The sequence below is a fragment of the Ochotona curzoniae genome, unplaced genomic scaffold (assembly GCF_017591425.1).
Source record: "Ochotona curzoniae isolate NIBS_2020 unplaced genomic scaffold, NIBS_Ocur_1.0 contig_883, whole genome shotgun sequence".
NCBI lineage: Eukaryota > Metazoa > Chordata > Mammalia > Lagomorpha > Ochotonidae > Ochotona > Ochotona curzoniae.
The window spans coordinates 23,635,893-23,656,439 of record NW_024466599.1 but is presented as its reverse complement, the minus strand read 5'-3'; the positions used below and the strand labels follow the sequence as shown (position 1 = coordinate 23,656,439).

Sequence of the window (20,547 nt, the reverse complement as noted above, 5' to 3'; positions counted from 1 at the left end):
AACATAATTTTTAGATACATTGCTAAGTAACTTGTCTTGCTCTATTTTCACCCTCCCTTAAACAAATTGTTCTGGAGCTCTTGCATATGCCAGATGCTTTAGATATGGAATGAGGAGGAACCTCAATGGAAGAGAATGCTTAAAAATTTTTATTTTGTGGCAATCTTCCAGTTTTTTTATAATCTGCATTTCCCTGGGTTAGACGTTATTATACCTAAACATCCCTTTATATTTGGGTTTCATACATCAGATTAAAGGTAGAATTCCAATGCGGGATACATTTTTTTGAAAGTATTTTGGTAATGAATGAAGTGGAGTCAGATGGTATTAATTCCTTCCATCCTTCCCTTTAACAATGGGACCCAAGTGCATCTTGGACCGTGAGGAACAGCGTCTTGCTCAGTTCCAGGGACTTCAGTTGAGGATGAATGGGCCTTTTCCCTTTCTCCTGGTCTGATAATGTGGAGAGCAAGAAGGGAAGGAATAGAAGGTGGAAGAGCCTTGCGGTGAAAAGGTGGAAGCCAGACCAGGCCGTCTTGGCAATCCCTCACAACCCTCAGTTGGCCCTTTTGGAATCCTCCAGCCCTAGCAGTATACTCATTCATCTACCTGCCCTCTCCAGGTTTGAAGAAGGCAGAGATTGTAGGATCCAACATTAGAGACTGTATAATAAATGTCAGTTCTTGGGGAGTAAAAGTTCCTTGTAAATATAAGATTCTGTATTTTCAGCCTTTTGGGGTTCAACCACTTTTCAGGACCATTATTATGTACAAAATCGATGGCCTGTTAAAAGCCTTCATTATAGAATGGGGTTTCTGATTACTGCATTTTGGTGGTGGGTTTTTTTTTTTTTTTGTATGTAAGAAGAAACACAAGAATTCTTTAGTATATTTGCTTTTGTCTTTCTGTCAAGGAGAGCTATGGAAAAATAAGTTGCTGTTTGCCTGCAGCAGAGCACATAATGTAGGCTAGCACTTGCATATGTCTGAACGCATCCCTTAAGCCTACCATTCTGCTTTCCTAGAAGGAATAAATTAGGCCTTGAGTTAGCAGTAAGTATTCTTTTCATTGTATTAACAGCAGAAATGTTTCAAAGAAGATAAAACATTTCGCTTACAGCTCCTGTTTCATTTTACATCTGAGTAATTCTTTCCAAATAGAGCCAAAGTGTCCAGATGCATTGTGAAGTATCTGGTCTGTTGTCCAGATGTTTTGTTTAAATATCAATCTACATATGTATATGTATATATATACATACATATATATATATTCACATAAGAACTGAATCACTGACTAAACACTATAAACTCATCTTAATTTACTGGCCTCGGGTAGACATCTAAATACGAAACTGGATTTATAGCTGTACATATTAACACAGTAGTCAAAAAGATATATGCAGAGAAGCTTTTCTGCCAATTCAGTGGAAGATAAATACCAGCGATGCATCAGGAGAACTATTCTGGGCAAGCAACTGTCATTCAGCTCTCCATTATCATCTGTTAAAAAAAAAGATATAATAAAGCTTGATAACAGTGTTACTCTCTCCTTTTCATGCATCAGCAGAAAAACAATAGCCTCAAATATTCTTCAGGGACTCCACTATCTTCTCCTTCCCACTCCAACTGATATTCTCTAGCAAATTGTTAACAAATTAACAATTAGCCACCTTTTATCTGGTTTACACTTCACAGGCTTAATAAATCAAAATATAGCATATTTCATTAAGTTAAAATGGTCTTCGATCTTTAAATATAGGAATGTCCCAGGTATTATTTAGGACATAGATATTTATCTGAAATTCAAATTTAACTGGTCAATGTGTATTTTATCTGGAAATTATGCTTTATTGTAGTTTTGATCCCTCTATTCTAAGTTGAATTGCAATTCAATGAACAACTCCTATGTGACTCTGATTGCTCAAGGAATAATTTACAATGCTAAGATCACAACAGTGTAAAAAAGAACACAGCTGCAAAGTGTATAATCTAGTAGGAGATATAAAATACGCACACATAGGGCTGGGTGTGGTGCCTAGCAGCTAAAGTCCTGGCTTGCAATCCCAGGATCCCATATGAGTGCCGGTTAGTATTCTGAGTACTCTGCTTCCTTTCCAGCTCCCTGCTTGCGGCCTGGGAAAGCAGTTGAAGATGGCCCAAAACGTTGGGACCCAGCACCCACATGGGAGACTCGGAAGAAACTCCTGGCTCCTGGCTTTGGATCAGCTCAGCTCCAGCTGTTGTTGCTACTTAGGGAGTGAACCAGCAGATGGAAGATTTTTCCGTCTCGCCTTCACTCTATAAATCTGACTTTCCAATAAAAACAAGTAAATCTTTTTTAAAAAGATTTATTTATTTCTGTTACAAAGTCAGATATACAGAGAGGAGGAGGAGAGATAGAGAGAAATATCTTTCATCCAATGATTCACTCCCCAAGTGAGCGCAACGCCCTGTGCTGTGTCGATCCAAAGCCAGGAGCCAGGAACCTCCTCCAGGTCTCCCACACAGGTGCAGGGTCCCAAGGCTTTGGGCCGTCCTCGACTGCTTTCCCAGGCCACAAGCAGGGAGCTGGAAGGGAAGTGGAGCTGAAGGGATTAGAACTGGCTCCCATATGGGATCCTGGTGCTTTCAAGGTGAGGATGTAGCTGCTAGGCTATGCCACCGGGTCCTAAATAAATCTTGAAAGAATAATAAATAATAAAACACATGCACACAGAGAATGCAGTGAATTCTGTAACCCATACTCGTCTAAGTAAAAAAGCAAAACCAGACGCAAACCAAGAATTAATTACAACGTAAACTATGTGGCAATCGTCTAACCTGATATCTGGGGTGATCTCTCAAGCAAAATTTTACTAACAGGATAAAATGAAGGCATGTAGTAGACAGAGTTGTAAAAATGTTCCAGAAATATCAAATGGAGAATTTGGCTAGAATAAGAACCATGGGCATGGGCCTGGCACAGTAGCCTAGTAGCTAAAGTCCATGCATTGCATGCACCAGGATCTCCCATGGGCTCCAGTTTGTGTACCAGTGGCCCACTTCCCATCCAGCTCTCTGCTTGTGGCCATGAACAGTAGAGTACAGCCCAAAGCCTTGGGACTCTGCACCGGCGTGGGAGATCTAGAGGAGGCTTCTGGCTCCTGGCGTCAGATTGACTTAGCCCAGGCCATTGCTACCACTTAGGGAGTGAATCAGCAGATGGAAGATCTTTCTGTATATCTGCCTTTACAATAAAAGCATATAAATCTTAAGGAGACAGAGAGAGAAGGGGAGAGAAAGAGGTCACTTTCTAAGCAAAGAAAGCTTTAAAGAAAGACAAGACAAGATAAAAAAAGAAAAGAAAAAGAACTGTGAACAGTAAAGGGAAAGGCATATAGAGGGTTTAACCCCTGAGGTTCAAGCGCCATTTGGGCTAGCAATTCCAGAGTTTGGATCCGAGTGCCAGCTCTACCCTGTGTCCAGCTTCCTGCCCCTGGGAGACAGGTGATGACTCAAGCACTCGGGTACATGACTTCAACCTGGCCCAGCCACACATTTTGCAGGCATTTAGAGAATGAACCAATGAACAGAAAAAAGAATTTTTCTCTCTTGTATCCTCACCTATTCCCTCTCTCCCAATCCCTCTCTCTCCCCCAGTCCCATACCAATTAAACATTAAATAAAAAGAAAAAGAAAAAAATGAAGAGCGACATAAAGTGGAGTTAATCCAAAAGGGCCTTAGATACCAAGCTAGTGAGACGGACTGCCACTGCACAAGCAACTGGTATCTGAACAGAATGAGGTGGTATTACCAAGTAACACAGGAGGGAATTCATACCAAACATCTCAATGCATGTGCTCAGCAGTTCATCCAGTGTTGCTGCTTTTCCAAGTCCACTTGACCCCATGGTTGTTTAGCCACTGTCAAAAAACTAGAGACATTCTCAGCATCAAATAGACCATCTCCATAATCATGTACATGGGTGACGTTATTGCTGAGTTGTAGCCTTTGTTGTTAGTTGTACTTCAAGAGAATTCTGAGTAAACAAGAAAACAAAGCATTACTTTCCTATCTGCAACAATTATGACTTCCATTCGCTATATCTAATAGAGACAAAAGTATCAGATCAGATCGACCGCCCATGATGGCAAAATGTCTGCTGAACCATCCCTTCACATCCACGGCTTTTTACGTGCAACATTGAACATTTTCTTCATATTCTTATAATGTAAAATATCTAAGATATTATACATGAGCAGTGGACTTCTAACTTAGGCCTTAAGATGCCTTCATCTTAGTGGGAGTCCTTGGGTTCAGTTCCCAGCTCTCACTCTTGACTTTAGCTTTCTGCCATTGGAGACCCTTGGAGGTAGCAATGACAGCTCAAGTACCTGGAGTCCTGCCATCCATGCCTAGACTGAATTTCTGGCTCCCAGGTTCAGCCCTGGCCTTTGCATCCATTTACAGAGTGAGCTAACTGATGAGAGAGTTTGCTTGTTCTCTCTTCCTTCATCTCATGTTAATTTAAAAAGAAAAATTTTTTAAAGAATATTATAATTTTTCTTTGGTTTGTCACAGACATATCTTAAAATGCAAAGATAGGGACCATATTTGACATAGCAAGTTAATCCATAATTTGGAATGCAGAATCCCATATCAAAGTGCCAACTTGAGTCTCAGCTGCCCCACGTACAATCCTGCTTACTGCTAATACACCTGGGAAGGCAGCAAAGGTGAACCAAGAAGTTAGGCACCTGCCACACATGTGGGAAACTGAGGTGCAGTTTTTGGCTCCTAGTTTCATTCTGGCCCAGACCTGGTTGCTATGACTATTTGGAGTGTGAGCCAGCACATGAGAGATTTCTCTCTGTGTCTGTGTGTGTCACACAGCCTTTCAAGCAAATAAATAAAATTTTAAAAATGTATAAACATTATCCTCAGCACATTTATAAATATATTGTGAGCACTATAAATATTTTATGGACATTATAACTGCGCTCAGTTGTGAAGCTTCTGTTTGTTTAGTTTCTGTAATGGTAACACCTTAATTAGTAAAAGGCAAAAGATTTATACGATCTGAAGAGAAACCAGAGTATATAACACCTTAATTAGCAGTAAAGCATTAACAATAATTTAATGAATACCTATATATTGCACACCAAATGCTTGACTGGTAACACCATGAGACTCATGAAGATTCAACAACTTACCTCAAACCACACAATCCTTAAAGCCTAGAATTAGGACATTACCATAAAATAAAACAAAAACTGCAAAAGTCTGCTTATGAATATGGGCATATTTGCATGAGTGTGGACAAAGTACCATACACCTTTAAGCAGTTATTTTTTTTAACAATTTTAAATCAGTTTTAAGTAAATTATTACCAGGACAGAAATTCCTGCCAGTGTTCCAGACTCATTAACAACTCTCTATATTCATTCATAATGAGAATTTACTACCTCTCTAGGACATTTTGGGGAAGCCCTTCCAGGTTTTCTAGATTAAAACAATTAACAATTTTGAATAGTTTTATGTTGAAACAGATTTTTTTATCCTGTCATTTACTAAATACTGCATGTATTACTTGGAACCAAATAGAATACTTTAACTAAACTGTTTTTTCAGGTCAAAATCAGAATTAAATGGGCTGAGTTGTTTGGGGAAGGTATTGACCTCACAACAGGGGTTAGAATTAACCTAGCACCAAAGACCTGTCATCATGTTTGGAGTTATATTTCTAATCTGCAACGAAACCGACACATGATGAGCCAGGTGGGCTGGGCTATCTGGTTACAATCTGTTTTTGCAATCTGTGGTTATGTCTGTTTTTCTGCTTGATATTGTCGCCTGCACATTCACCTGAGATCTCATTTCACATGTGTGGACCTTATTGTGTCTACAACTGACTTTTCAAAAATAAACCTTATTTATTGTAAAAGCAATACTCATTTTGGTCTAAAATAGGACACCAAAGAGAAAGACAAGCGAGAAAAGGTCACTCATAATGTCATCATCCAAAGATAATTTTGTTACTATCATAGCAGAGCTCTTTTAGTTTCTCTATGTGTTTTTAGTTGGGGAGTGGGGGAAGGGAGTGGTTTTCTTACATAACCTACAGAAATTTAAAGAAATACTTACCTATTGTTTTCATACAAATTTCCAGCTCTGAAACAAGTTTAAGGACAGTTACCACCATTGGCAAATGCATGGATGAAGCAGTTTGTAGAGCTTGTTTAGTCGATTTGAATGATATTTTCAGAATCTGACAAAAGAAGTAAAAGAAAATTTGAGTTGAATCATTGAAATCTCAAAGAATCTACAATTGTGTCAACGCATTTGCAAAAGTCTTGAGCTTTCGTTTGTTCTCAAAATTTGTCTAGACTTCACACACAAAACCAATTAAAAATGGAAAGTACTATTCAAAATAACTGTTTAACAAAATGATTTTATAATCAAACATGTGCTCAAACTAAGTTTTGTACACATTGTGTAAAAAATTATCTTAGTTTGAATACATTCATAAGCGGATTATTCATTAAGGATTTCCAAACATTGATTTTAGAAAGTTGGTGAATCCTTTAACACATTTTGGCACAGGGATCTTCAAACTCTGCCCCTAAGTTGCTTCAAAAGGTCTCCATATGAATACCAATGCTATCTTATTCAGACTGTTCAGTCTCCCAGTAGGTTAGGACTTGCTGAGTGTAGACAGTCTGACCTATGTTGAGAGAGAAGTTCTCATTTTAAAGGAGCAGTAGAATTTTGTTGGGTGTCGTTGCAAAGACCATGATATGTTCCTATAGCAAGGACATTGATTAACTTGACTTGTAAAGCCTCCTTCACAGAAAAACCAAATCATTCAGGGCTTACCTAGAATGGTAAAGCAGTCCCAACACTAGGAATGATAAATGAGAGGTACTCTCATGCAATTGTTTATTAACAGAAAAAAAAAACTAGCATCCTAAGCTCTGGATTCAGATAGAGAAGTCAAGCTTTCAAAAACTGGATCTTGACATTAGGTAACCAAATGGGGAAAGTCTTCTTCATGTAACAGTGTTATTATACCTACTTATTTACAAGATGATTTAAAGAGTGAGCAAGGTCACACTAAGTGAACCCACTACGAAGTCTGTAAAACACTACAGGTTCAAAGAAGATGTCTCCCTTATGCAAATATTTCTATATGTCTCCTGTTCCCTTCCCATATTTAAGGCTTTTTACTTGAGAACTTAAATTGAAATGGAGAACCAGTTTGGAGAACTGACAGGAAGAGGAGCTGGCACAATTGTTCATTTGACTAACCCCCACATGCAAGCACCAATATCCTGTGTGGGTACTGGTTCATGTCCCAGCTGCTCCACATCTCTTCCAGCTCCCTGCTTGTGGCCTGGGAAAGCAGTTGAGGATGGCCCGAAGTTTTGGATCACTGCACCTGTGTGGAAGACCCAGAGGAAACTTCTGGCTCCAGGATTTGGATCAGCTCAACTCTGGCCATTGTGGCCTTTTAGAAAGTGGATTAGCAGATGAAAGATCTTTTTATTTGTCTCTTGTCTTTGTAAATCCTGATCTGCTTTAAAAAAATCTTTTTTTTTTTTCAAAAATGAAGAGAGATGTTTGCTTAGAGAAGGGGAAAAGAAATCAAAGAAGAAAAACAATGGCATTACATCATCCATAGTGGAACCAATAGTTTCATCAACAATGTATAACAATTGCTGAAAGTTGTTTAGCCCAAAATTAGGAAAAGACAAAGATACTGCTAATGAGATTCCCACTTGATATCTATAAAGTGGGCCAAAATGAAAAAGGTTCTTTCTGAATTTAGGATTGTAAGCTCTAAAAGTGAAATACATCTAGTAAACATGTAATAATTCATTTTAAAAATGATATTGGCCATATTAGAACTTCAAAAGATTATCTTTTGTAGCTGTAGTTTGGTCTCTTTTTCAAGAAAAAAGCCAAAAAAAAAAAAATTTCCAGTACAATTTTTCCTTTCCAATGACAGAGGACATCTTTAATGCCCAAATGATCAAACGTGTCTTTATGTCCACATGGGTACAATACAAAGACAAAGAGCTCTAATAATCTAAAAGTTTTGTAAAAACAAATTGTAACTATTAAGCATATGTGGTTTTTGGGTTCAAAAAGAAAAACGTAAGTAAAACTCTGAACAAGGGCCTGGCATAGTAGCCTAGCAGCTAATGACCTGGCCTTGAATGTGCCGAGATCCCATATGGGAACCAGTTCTAATCCCGGCAGCTCCACTTCCCTTCCAGCTCCCTGCTTGTGGCCTGGGAAGGCAGTCGAGGACAGCCCAAAACCATGGGATCCTGCACCTGCATGGGAGAGCTGGAAGAGGCTCCGGGCTTCTGGCTTCTGTTTGGCGCAGCTCTGGCAGATGCGGCCACTTGGGGAGTGAATCAACAGACAGAAGATCTTCCCTTCTATCTATCCTCCTCTTTATATATCTGAATTTCTAATAAAAATAAATGAATCTTTAAAAAAAACTCTAAATAAATGCATACATACATTAACAGGAAAGTAACTCACTGATAATCTGTTAGACACCAGACATAAACACCATGTTGTAGTCTTGCTAGACATGCTTGGGTTGGGGCAGGGACAGACAGACTAATGAACTAGACAGACGCAGTATTTAATCCTCTAGTAAAGATTTTTATTTTAGTCTTTACTGATTGTTCCATTTCTTCATCAAATAAGAAATTTAACAAGTAAAGAGAAGCAAGAAGATCCTAGTTTAGTGAGAATATAGCAATGGCTACAAGCAATAACTGAACAAAAAGATGACCATTTCACTCACTAATAGTAAACTTTAACCACTGTAGTGTCAAAGAACTACTCTTGATCATTGGTTTGACAAAGGTATAAAACAAAGTTTTGAAAAACTTTCTTTATAGCAATAGGATACACAGGCATTAGTTCCCACATTTAAGGGAGAGTATGTGCTATTTGTCCTGTACATCTGTTGATTTCACCCATCACATCTTTCAATTTCCATAAAAAAAATGGTAGGATGTCACTTTTTATAGCTGGATAATATTCCGTTTTGAATAACTGTCACGTTTCCCTTATCCACTCATCTGATGATAGCCACCGTGTTTAACTCCAAATTTTTCCCATTGTGAATAGTTCTGCTGTAACATGGTGGTGCAGGTATCTTTGGTACAATGTGCTCATGTCTTTTGGGTATATACCCAGGAATGAGTTTGCTAATTCCTATGGCAAGTCTATTTTTAAGGTTTGTTTCTTTTTTAAACAGTTGTTTATTTGTATTGTAAAGGCAAATCTACAGAGAGAAGGAGAGACAGAGAAAGGTCTTCTATCTGCTGGTTCATTCCGCAAGTGGCTGCAACAGAAAGGAGCTGAGACAATCCAAAACCAGGAGCTGCAAGCCTCTTCAATGTTTCCCACAAGGGTGCAGGGTCCCAAGGCCTTGGGCCATTCTTCTGTGCTTTTCCAGGCCATAAGCAGGGAGCTGGATTGGAAGTGTACCAGCCTCTATATGAATCTCAGTGCTTGAAGGGAGAGGTTTAACCAATTGAGCCATTGGTCTGGAAATGTGATATTCCTGGGTCTTAAAATTTTTGTATTTGTTTATATTTTTCCCTTTCTGTGTAATGAGCTCTTACCAAATTAAGGAGGAACTAGTAGCCACCAGTGCCCTGGATTTTAGACAATTCTACAACATCATCTACAATTACCACTTGTAGGTGGCAATGCATGTCATAGAAACAAAGTTGACATAATTACGTGTATTATGTTTAATCTCATAACACCCTGAGAGGTGTTTTTATACCCTATTTCATAGAGAAATACATACAGAGGTTAAATTATTTGTTCAATATCATGTTCTTGGTTAAGTTGCAAAATGAACTCAGACTTCATGAAGTATATATTTTCTATTACCCATCAAATAATAACTGTTGTTAAGGTTCATTTATTAGGTCAATTTCTAAGCTCTGTCTAGAATAAATGTTAAGTATTTCCTGTGCTTAGTTCCTAGGCATTCTATCACTGGCCCTGTTGTTTGAAGATGAATACTTTTCATTATTTCAGAAAACTTGGCTCTTCAGGGAACCTCTGGTACCACGTACAGAATAAAAGTCAACAACCAGCTCCAAGCTCACTTCACAAACCTCATCACATTTTTATTTGTTTGGGTATTTTGCCTATTTGTGTGTTTATTTGTTTTTGGCAAAAATCAAGTAGTAAAGTTTAGCTGCATTTTATTTCCTTTCTTGGTTACTAGTATTTAACATTGGCAGTCATCTTACAGTTATCTCCCTGATATAAGTTGAATGAGAAATGAGTCTTGAAGTTTGAATAATAAGAACATGAAATGTCAACATCCAAACAAGAGGCTATTTTCCTAGCATTTGACTAGAGCTGAACTTGGAAGATAACTGATATATACACATTCTAGACACTTCCACTCAGATGGTTCCCATATGAATATGTCTTACTGTATTGAAAAATTACAGCTTACCATGACAATGCCAGGATTCAAACTGTATAATATCCCCAGATGAGACCCAGACCTAGAAGTTAAAGTTTTAGAGTTGTGGAAACTTTTTTTTAAGATCAATGTTTTCCTCTCCTGAAGATACTTATATATACCTACAGAAATCTTTCTAGAGTGCCTGCATTTTGGAAGGATCTGGCCTTGAACACCCTGCACAATATCACGTTTACTTACTCCATCGGTAGTTCCATTTGCTACAGAACAAATTTGATGACAACGATGATGATGGTGGTGATGGTAAGAGAAGGGTGAAGAAGGAGGGAAGGAGAGAGGAAGAAGAATGTTTTTGAGTGCTCTTTACCTTCCTGTGCTGAGGCTTTTATCCAAATAATCCTGGAAGGCCAAACCACCCCTTAGTAATCCAGCAATAGATAAAAATTCTGCCAAAGCTTAGTACTGTTATGGAAAATATGCAAATGAGGCTTTGTGAGAGGAGATGTGGGCTGGTTACTGACTTCTGTTCAGCCCTTGGCATTGGTATCCCTGCTTTCTGCCTTGGGTGTCGAATAACATAATGAAAATATGTTGCCTTCAAATGTATCTCAGAGAAGGACATTAGTTTATTACCTGTCAAATGGTAAGCACTGGTGGGAAATGAAAAGATCCCTTCCTCATGAGCTCACAAGACTGTGCAAGACAGTGTTAATAAACCAGGTATCAGTCAGTGAGCTATTAGATCCAGTGACCTTTAGACAGGTGGCCAGCACATTTCAGGAATACAGGCACAGTATGGCACAGTACTACATATGACCTAATGAGATCTGGGAAGACTTCCTTAGAGAAGATAACGGATGGCATTAAGTGTTATAGTAAGTCTACATCCAATGGCATCAGAAAGCAAGCTGGATGGTATGATCTACAGACACATGCTTCCGGAATTGGGTCTGAGCAGCTTACTATTCAGAAATACATCATTGCATGAGAAAGGAGTAAGAACAATATTTAAAGCAAGAACGGATGACACGGGAGCATGACTGAGGTCAAGAAGGTTGTGCTGAGTTCTGAGCCACCACATTTCTTTGAAACAAAGGAATCAGTGAGTGACAGCATTACAAAAGGGATGGAAGTTGCACAACACTTTTTATGGTTATCATGAATTGTATCATCTAATTTCATCCTTGACAGTGAAAAGTTTTAAAAGATAAATTTCTTACGTCAGTTTGACTTGAATATATAGTGGAAATTCTCTTTTTAATGAGCAACAATGCTGTTATCATTCATATGAAAGCATTTTGTTTCTGTTTAGCAACCCATATGTTAACAAAACGTTTTATGGGATGGGAAGGTCTCAGTTTGGAATTACTTCTGAAGCAGGGATTTGGAGCTAGACTTTTTATTGGAACCAATTAAAACGAAAGCAGAGAAACAAAAAAAAAATGTGATCTTAGAATTATTTTTGTGTTTCCAATTAAATTTACACAGCTTGAAGCCCCACATTAGAAATCTCCACTTAATAACGTTGTCATTTTCTTTTACTTCAGATATTTCCCCTAAAGCAGTTGCTTCTTCCTTTCTCTAAAAGGAAGGCAAATGTCAACAAGCAATGTGATCTCTTTTCCTACCATCTCACACTAATCCTACTTCACCTCTGAAAAGAAATCGTGGTACATAGCTAGAAAGAAAGAAAACATAAGGGATCAAAATTTTCTAAAGCATCTTAGGTCCCATTTAAGCTCTCTAAGCTCACTTTCATCATCTTTAATATGAGAGAAATAATATTAGTTTGTCTTCTTCATCAGAACAATAACAAAAAATAACTTGAGGGGCCAGCACCATGGCTCAATGGACTAATCCCTCATCTGCAGATCTGGCATTCCACATGGGTGCTGGTTCATGTCCCAGCTGCTCCATTTCTGATCCAGCTCCCACTCTGGCTTGGGAAGGCCACAGAGGATAGCCCAAGTCCTTAGTATCTTGCACCCAAGTGGAATGCCCAGAGGAAGCTCCTGACTCTTGGCTTTAGTTCAGCTCAACTCTGGCTGTTGTGGCCATTTGGGGAGTGAACCAGAAGGTGGAAGATCTTTCCCTTTGCCTCTCCTTCTCTCTGTAAATCTGCCTTTCCAATTAAAAAAAAAAACTTGAAGAAGATATTAATAATATGAAGAAGCCCTAAAATTGTGAAATATCTTCACCCAATGTGTAAAATAGTTATTTGTAATTTAGAATAGGTTTATCCATTAGAGCCATATCATAAACGGTTGAATAAGATATTTACGTTTGGTAAACAAGGAAGCTGGTAGAGATCTGTAAACAATTCTGAAAAAGAACGTAGGGTTTCTTCTGAATTTTCAAGGTTGCTAGGGCTGATTCACGAGCATGCCAAATTAGCCTTTGGAAATCATACAACTCCTGGGGACTAACATCTTTGGGTACTCTAGTAGATCTAGGCAGAAAGAAAAGAAGAAATGAAAGAAAATGAGGACAGCTAGGGTTTTTCTTTTTTTGTAATTACTAAAAATAGAAGAGATCAAGGAAGAAGAACAGGGATTTTGTTGGGAGGCTATAAAAGAAGAGAAACTCTTTGAGTAAACTCAAAGTTACTGAAATGTGAGCAGATGAAGACAAATGAGCAGGAACCCAAGCGGATATGCCTCCCGGACCTTCCATGCGAACGGAAGTATCAGCACCCATGTTCTTCTCTCTGCACGTGGAAGGCTGTCTCAGGCTGCTCTGCAGCTCAGTGGAGCTGCCTGGGTCTGGGACCTATCACGCGTCACCTCTCCCAACAGTTCCTGACTCTGCTAATCCTTCTTCTACACAAATTCATCCACTGTCCTGGCTTCTGTCACACCCGTCTATGATGACTCCAAACCGGAAAACTTGTATATTTTAGAAGCGAGTTGTGGGATCTGCAGTTGGGATTGTGAGGTAGCTGCTACCTTTTAGTATGGACCTTCATGCAAGTTTTATTCAACTTTGGCAAAAGGTTTCATAAAATGATTCAGTCACTTTGGAAAACTTTGGGAATTTTCCTCAGAGTTACCATATGGTGTAGTAAATTCATTCCTTGGAATATACTTAAGAAAATGGAAAATATGTGTACAAACCAAAATATTTGTACATAAATGTTCATAGTAGTAATATTTGTAATTTTCCTTAGGCAGAAACAACAGAAACGCCCATGAAATGGATGAATAATAAGTAGCTTTTCCATATAATGCAATACTATTATTCAGCCATGAAATGAAAGTAGGTGCTGATTCATGGCACAATATGAATGAGCCTTGAAAACATTACACTACTAAAAGTATAATAATAAAGAAAAATAAAATAAAAAAACATTGCACTAAATGAAAGAAGCCACACACACGTCACATATTGTATGATTCCACTTATAGGAAACCTACAAAAGAGCGAGACTGAAAGTAGATTAGCAGTTTTCAGGGACTCAGAAAAGCAAGTATAAGGAATGATTGCAGTGTCAGGAAGGCTTTTTGGATAATGAAAATATCCTGCATTTGAAAGTGGATATGATTGAATAACTTATAAGACACTAAAAGTGACTGAATAGCACAATTTAATTTAATCCAATGGAATACAAATTATCTCAATGAAAATTATTTAAATTGATCAAAGAATATACCCTATTCACCTTCCTTAACTGCTATATTTTCTAAGTCTTGTCTAGATCTATGGCGAAACCAAAATGACAATATTGTATGTTATAAATGTAGGACTCACCCTAACAACCGCAGCACCCCGCTCACCATCCCTCCATACTCTAGGTCTGACAATTTGCCTTGCCATTTGTTCTCATGTTTCCATTCCTTCACATACCCATTGCCATTCCTGGGCTCAAGTACCAACACCTTTCCCTGGGGTACTTCAGTGGCTTATTTCTAAGCCTGACTCTCATCTCCTGTCTATCTCTTCCCTCTAGTAGTGCCAAAGCAGTCTTTCTAAATGATGATATTAATTGCAGAACTCCTCCATTTAAAAGTTCTGCAGTTTCCTATTGTCTCGTTTGGAGCTAAAATTTTTCGCACGGCATACGAAGCCTTTTATGAATGGCCCTAAACACCTGTATATGTGTGTGTTCATTCTTCACTCACCTCATCTTTGCTACATCACATGCTCTATTCTTGTGTAAAAAGGAACTTCATTTTTTATAGTCTTCATGCTTTACACACATCACTTCTCCATCTCTGTCTCTCCCTATTTTTTTTTTGACAACATCCTCCCTCCCCCAGCATGTTTGCTTGACAATTTCATGCTCACTCTTCAAGAATTCTCCTACCTTATGATTCTTCCCAGCGTATTTTGGCATGAAGTGCGTTGACAGTTTTTAAGGCTTTGCATGGTTTAGGTCTTTTGTTTTTAAGATTACTTATGTATTTGGAAGAAGGAGTTATAGGGAAGGGGGATGGAGATCTTCTGCTCACTAGTTCACTCCTTGAATATCTGCAACAGCACATTTTCCATGACCTTTTTAAAGTTCCCTCTTATTTAATACACAGCTACATCTGTGCCAGAGATTTTCACACCATGCCAGAGGTACAAGGACGTGTCAGTCACAGATTGGGAGTCAAGAGGGGAACGCAGCAACAGGAGCTGTAAGGGCGGCGAAGGAAGGAAAGACATTCACCGAGTAGAAGAAAGATGGAGACTATGCAGCAATCACAACAGACACCCGAAGAAAAAAGGCAGGGCGGAGGGCCCAGGCAGAGGTGTTTGCAGGATGCCAAAGCCTCAAAAACTGGATTAAATGATCTGTTGATTCAGAGACATTTTCGGGTAATGAGAATTTTCATATCTAAGCATCAACTCTAAAGCTTCTTTGAAAGTTCATGTGATATGCTCCCATGTGTATGTCTTACATGTGAGCTATTTTCTGAATGGCTAAGGGCCTGGGCTCTAAAACTAAACCACTGGGACCAAATTTAACTCTTGAACACTTTGGTGTTGGGTTTATGCATCCTCACCTATACAATAGAGTAGCAGCTGATGCTATGCAGGGGGTTACTTAGATTGAATGAATTAATACCAGGTAAAGTGCTTATTAACTGGCACAGCACGTGTTTTCAGTGAGGGTTACCTACTCTTATTGTTTTCCTGTAATTAAAATGCCCTCCATTCAAGAGTTAAGATTATTCCTGTATATGACTGGCATTCCTCTCAACTTAATAGGTCACATGTTTTATACCTACATATACTTGTTTTACAAGGGAATGAAAGAAAGGAGGAAGGGAAGGATGTAGGGATGTAGAGAAGGGTAGAGGAGAGAGAGACAGGGAAAGGAAACAGCTGCAAACTTGAAGCATGAAATGACAGGGAGTTTAAAATACATTGCTACTCTGATTAGACTCCCATTTTCTTAACTGAGAATTCTGTCATCCATTTCTTACTCTGTAATATGTATTTTTTTTTTAAGGTTAAAAGTACCCTTTTCAAAACACACAACTCCCTTCACTTATTTAGTTACAATCTTATCATTTAAAGGAATATTCATCAAGCACGTTAGTATTCAAGGGCATACAGAACACATGTCTACCCAAAAAGAAGTTCAAAAGCAGGAGATTTCAGTGATATAAACTGAAATGTCAGAAACGTATCATGTGCACCCACGAGCTGTAACAGGTGCTCGAGTCTAGACTGCACGCGTTCTTCAGCGGAAGGGGAGTAAGTAGATGTCCAGCTACTCATATGCTTGACTCAGTTTGGGGAGTGAATATCACACAAAAACATTTCCACCAAAAGTTTTGCTGATGGATCTACTGCTCGCCATAAGGTTATTGAAGGCTTGAAATAGTAAGTGAAACCAAGCTGGGAACTAAAATTAGAATGAGAACCACCTAGCTTCTGTGGTATTTTCTGGGGATTTCACAAGTCTGCACGTTCACATAATTTCAGAGCCTTGCCAATCTTTATCTCACCACAACATCTCATTGCCAATGACTTCAGCTCTGGCTTCTGATTTCTAGTTCAGGAAACCATTTATACATTTCTTTATTTAATTGCCTTAGCATTCTTTTACCTATTAGTTACAAAAACACACAAGAGCATTCACTAAACATTTAGGCAAAAGCACACTTCCCTGTTCTTAAATGCAACACAAACTGTCTGTTGCATTATTAAAACAGAAAAATACCACTGACAATGCATTACATTCCTCGTTAACTCACTGACACACTCTTGGTCAGGAAGGAAAAAGGCAAAAAGCTACCTTTAAAAAAATCAACTGCTAGCAACTGTTAGGAAAAATACAGTGACATATCTGAAGCTTTAACCATGCTTGAAAATTAAGGAATGCTCAGGCTCCGGAATGATGGTCTTGATGTACCACAGACAATCTGGAGAGAGATGAGGTTCTGTAACAGGGTGGTTTTGTTGCAGTTCCTTTTCAAAAATTGAGCTTTGTCGGCCTGGTACAAAAGCCTAGTAGCTAACTCCTCACCTTGCATGCACCAAGAGCCCACATGGGTGCCGATTTGTATCAGTTGCTCTACTTCCCATCCAGCTTGTGGCCTGGGAAAGCAGTAGAAGATGGCCCAAAGCATTGGGGCCCTTTCAAAAAAAAAGAGTTTTGCTTTTGGATAAGGAAGCCTTCATTTATAATTTACAAAGTACCAACAACGATTTTTAAAAATTATTTATTTTTATTGGAAACTCAGATTCTACAGAGAGGAGAGACGGAGAAGAAGATCTTCCATTTGATGATTCACTCCCCAAGCAGCTGCAATGGCCGGAGCTGAGCCAATCCAAAGCTGGGAGCCAGGAGCTTCCTCCAAGTCCCCCTCACAGGTGCAGGGTCCCAAAGCTTTGGGTCATCCGCTATTGTTTCCCCAGGCCACAAGCAGGAGCCGGAAGAGAAGTAGAAGAGCAGGCCTCGAACCAGTGCCCATATGGGATCCTGCACATGTAAGGCGAGGACCTTAGCCACTAGGCTACTTTGCCAGACCTAATCAACAACTATTTAATTTTTTAAAAAAATTAGAAAATTCTTACTTCATCTAAATCCCAAACCTCCACATCTTTGATACAACATTGACTCTGAGTTTATCTTCCATTACTACCTGAGGAAACCTGTTTAATAATATACAAAGCCAGAGTCGTATATTCCATCTCACATAGATTGCCCGATTATAAAACAATAACCTGTTGCACAATTCCAGCCATTGACTCAAATAGGAATGATTGGATCTTACAAAGTTTCAAGAACTATAAATTAGTAGCAAAAATATACAAATCTTATCTTCACTCGAAAAATCCAGTTTCAGAGTCCTCTGGAACCTGTCGATTTTAGAGCTACGTCCCCAGGCGTCAGCACTGGAAGGGGGCCCGAGCAGCAACTGCATCTTCACTCCTGCCTTTCCCCTCTGTCGTCTCCTCAAACTGTGACCAAGTTTCATTACCATCTGTCATCCCACTGTTTGCCTGCTCTTAGGAAGAAAGTAAAGTATCACTGTTACACACATTTTTCTTATCTGCAGTCCACTTTATACACTATGTTAATTTCTGGCTTCTGCAGACGTTGGCATTTGCAGGTTAGGCAGCCTCACACTCAGTGGGCTGTGTCCAAAGACATCAAAGACGCAAGAGCCGAGGAGGGCAGAATGAGACGAGAAGACCACCACTAAGCTTACTTAAGCCTCCTGACGTGTGTTTGCCCGACATGGTGTTTCAAATTAAAAGACAAATTTCATTTCTTGCCTGACCAAGAATATGAGTTTGAGGATTGCTATAGCATTTGTCAAGCTTGGTTAGGCTAACCAATTATTCAGTTCCATTTTTAACATCCTGAAACTATGTAGACTGCCTCCAAGTTTTGTCATTTCTTCATATGTCTGTTTTTCTTTTACAGAAAAGTTTCCGTAATGAACAAAATATTTACTTACTGATTCACACGGGTGGGTGATCATTTGGCATGGCACTTAAATCTCTGCTTGAGATGCGCTGACTCCCTATCAGAGTGCATGGTTCAAATCCCAGCTACTCATCTTCCAATCTAACTTCCTGATAATGCTGGGAGGCCGGTAATGATTCAAGTTTTGGGGTCCTTGTTATCAACATGGAACACTTGGATAAAGTTCCAGGCTTATAGCTTTAGCTTTGTCCAACCCTGACTATTGTGGGCACTTGGGAAGTGAATCAAAGATGTAAGATACCTCTCTCTTTCTACCTTTAAAATAAAAACAAAGATAAATTTTAAAAATATTTTGGGGTCCTCTGTGGTAGCCTTAGCTGCTAAAGTTCTTGCCTTGCATGTGCTAGGATACTATATGGATGCTAGTTCTAATCCCAGCAGCCCTGCATCCTATCCAGCTCCCTGCCTGTGGCTTGGGAAAGCAGTCAAGGATGGCCCAAAGCATTGGAACCCTGCACCAGTGTGGGAAACCTGGAAGAGGCTTCTGGCTCCTGGCTTCGAATTGGCTCAGCTCCAGCCATTGCAGCCACTTGGGGAGTGAATCACCGAATGGAAGACCTTCTTTTCTGTCTCTCCTCCTCTGTATACCTGACTTTCAAATAAAAATCAATAAATCTTACATACATATATAAAAACTTACATATAATATATAATAAACAATATATAATCTTATCTATAATAAATATGGTATATAAATGTATAATTATAATAATATATAAATATATAATATTATAGTGTAATTATAATATTAAATAAAGATATAATATATACTATATAATATTATAGTATAATTATAATATTAAATAATGATATAATATATACTATATAATATTATAATGTTATATATATATATTTAAAAGATTGTCCAAGATCATGAGACTTGCTATTTTTGATCCCTCAAAACTACACTTTATAGCTTTTGGAAAGATTAAGAAAAACAGAATGCATACCAGCCTATCTTAAAAAAAATGCACTTACCAGCATTTGCAGGCAACTATTTTTAGCCTGCACACTCTATAGTAAGTATGGTTTCACTCTCTCCCACTTCCTCTCTATGTTGCTCTGGATTTGTTGACTACAACTACAAAAAGCTTACTTCTCCACACCAGGCTCATATAAATCATAGCTATTTTGCCTGGTGAGTTTTCAGGATGAGTTCCTGTAAAGAATTTCCAGCAAAATTTCTAGCCACTTAGAATGGCTCAGATTGATTATCAGTGAGTATACAAACCGAGCTGGCATTCTTCCTTTGTTGTTGTTTATTACTCTTAAAAAGAGAAACCAGAAACCATGGGAGTGTTATTTACTAGTCTTTGCAGCTGCACGACCGATCTCCAACCACCTGGTTTCACTGTTTTGTTCATTCATGTCTTTTGACAGTGTTTTGGGTCAACTCAGAGAAAACTCTGGTACTCTAATAGAGAAAGATATTGTGGTAGCAAAGCGAATGGTTCTGTGTTTCCAAGTTACCAGCTTAACTGCCTCATTCTAAAAGGCTAACCCATACGCCTAAAACATAATGTGATTTACCCAGGTTAAACAGTGATTTAGTAAAAGAAAGGAAAATAATCCCATCACATGGAACTTCCATAAATCCAGACTCATAGGGGTTGAGGGTGGGGAGTTAGTGTCTGGGACATAAAATACACGGCGGAAAACTGAAGAACAGGGTAAGTTTTCTGATACACTACCACTCTTTTGCCATTTGGATATGGAACGAAAAGCCGGTTATGTGGTATTAGGATTTCTGTTGACTGGTTCGACTTCAAGGGAGTTTACCTTTTTAACTTTAGGAAGGTTATCGCAACCCCGTCATCTCTCTCCTGCTTGAAGCATATATTTAATTCAGGGGGTTGTTGTTTAATAAAATGCTAGGCTATGGTTAGTGATGCTGAGCACCTGAAGCAGTATTGGGTAGGTGGAAGTGAGTGAAGGGCAATTGACAGAGGTCAGCTTGAGAAGGAAGAATCTGAGAACTCAAAAAAGTCCTTTGTCCGGGCCCGGCGCGGTGGCGCAAGTGGTTAAAGGTCCTCACCTTGCCGCCCGGGATCCCATATGGGCGCCGGTTCTAATCCCGGCAGCCCCGCTTCCCTTCCAGCTCCCCGCCTGTGGCCCCGGAAAGCAGTCGAGGACGGCCCAAAGCTTTGGGAACCTGCAC

At 38.9% G+C, this 20,547-nt stretch overlaps 1 protein-coding gene across 2 annotated transcripts in view; it reads right to left on the bottom strand.

Moving 5' to 3' along the window:
- Positions 1-20,547, bottom strand: part of RASGRP3 (RAS guanyl releasing protein 3) — a 68,559-nt gene that overhangs the window by 32,944 nt on the left and 15,068 nt on the right. For both annotated transcript variants that reach the window (XM_040993059.1, XM_040993060.1), the window contains exons 2-4: positions 6,124-6,247; positions 3,820-4,018; positions 1,397-1,499 (exon numbers count right to left, since the gene is read on the bottom strand). In XM_040993059.1, the coding sequence (XP_040848993.1) occupies positions 1,397-1,499; positions 3,820-3,889 (173 nt within the window). In that variant the 5' untranslated portion in view covers positions 3,890-4,018; positions 6,124-6,247. The remainder of the gene's footprint in view (positions 1-1,396; positions 1,500-3,819; positions 4,019-6,123; positions 6,248-20,547) is intronic.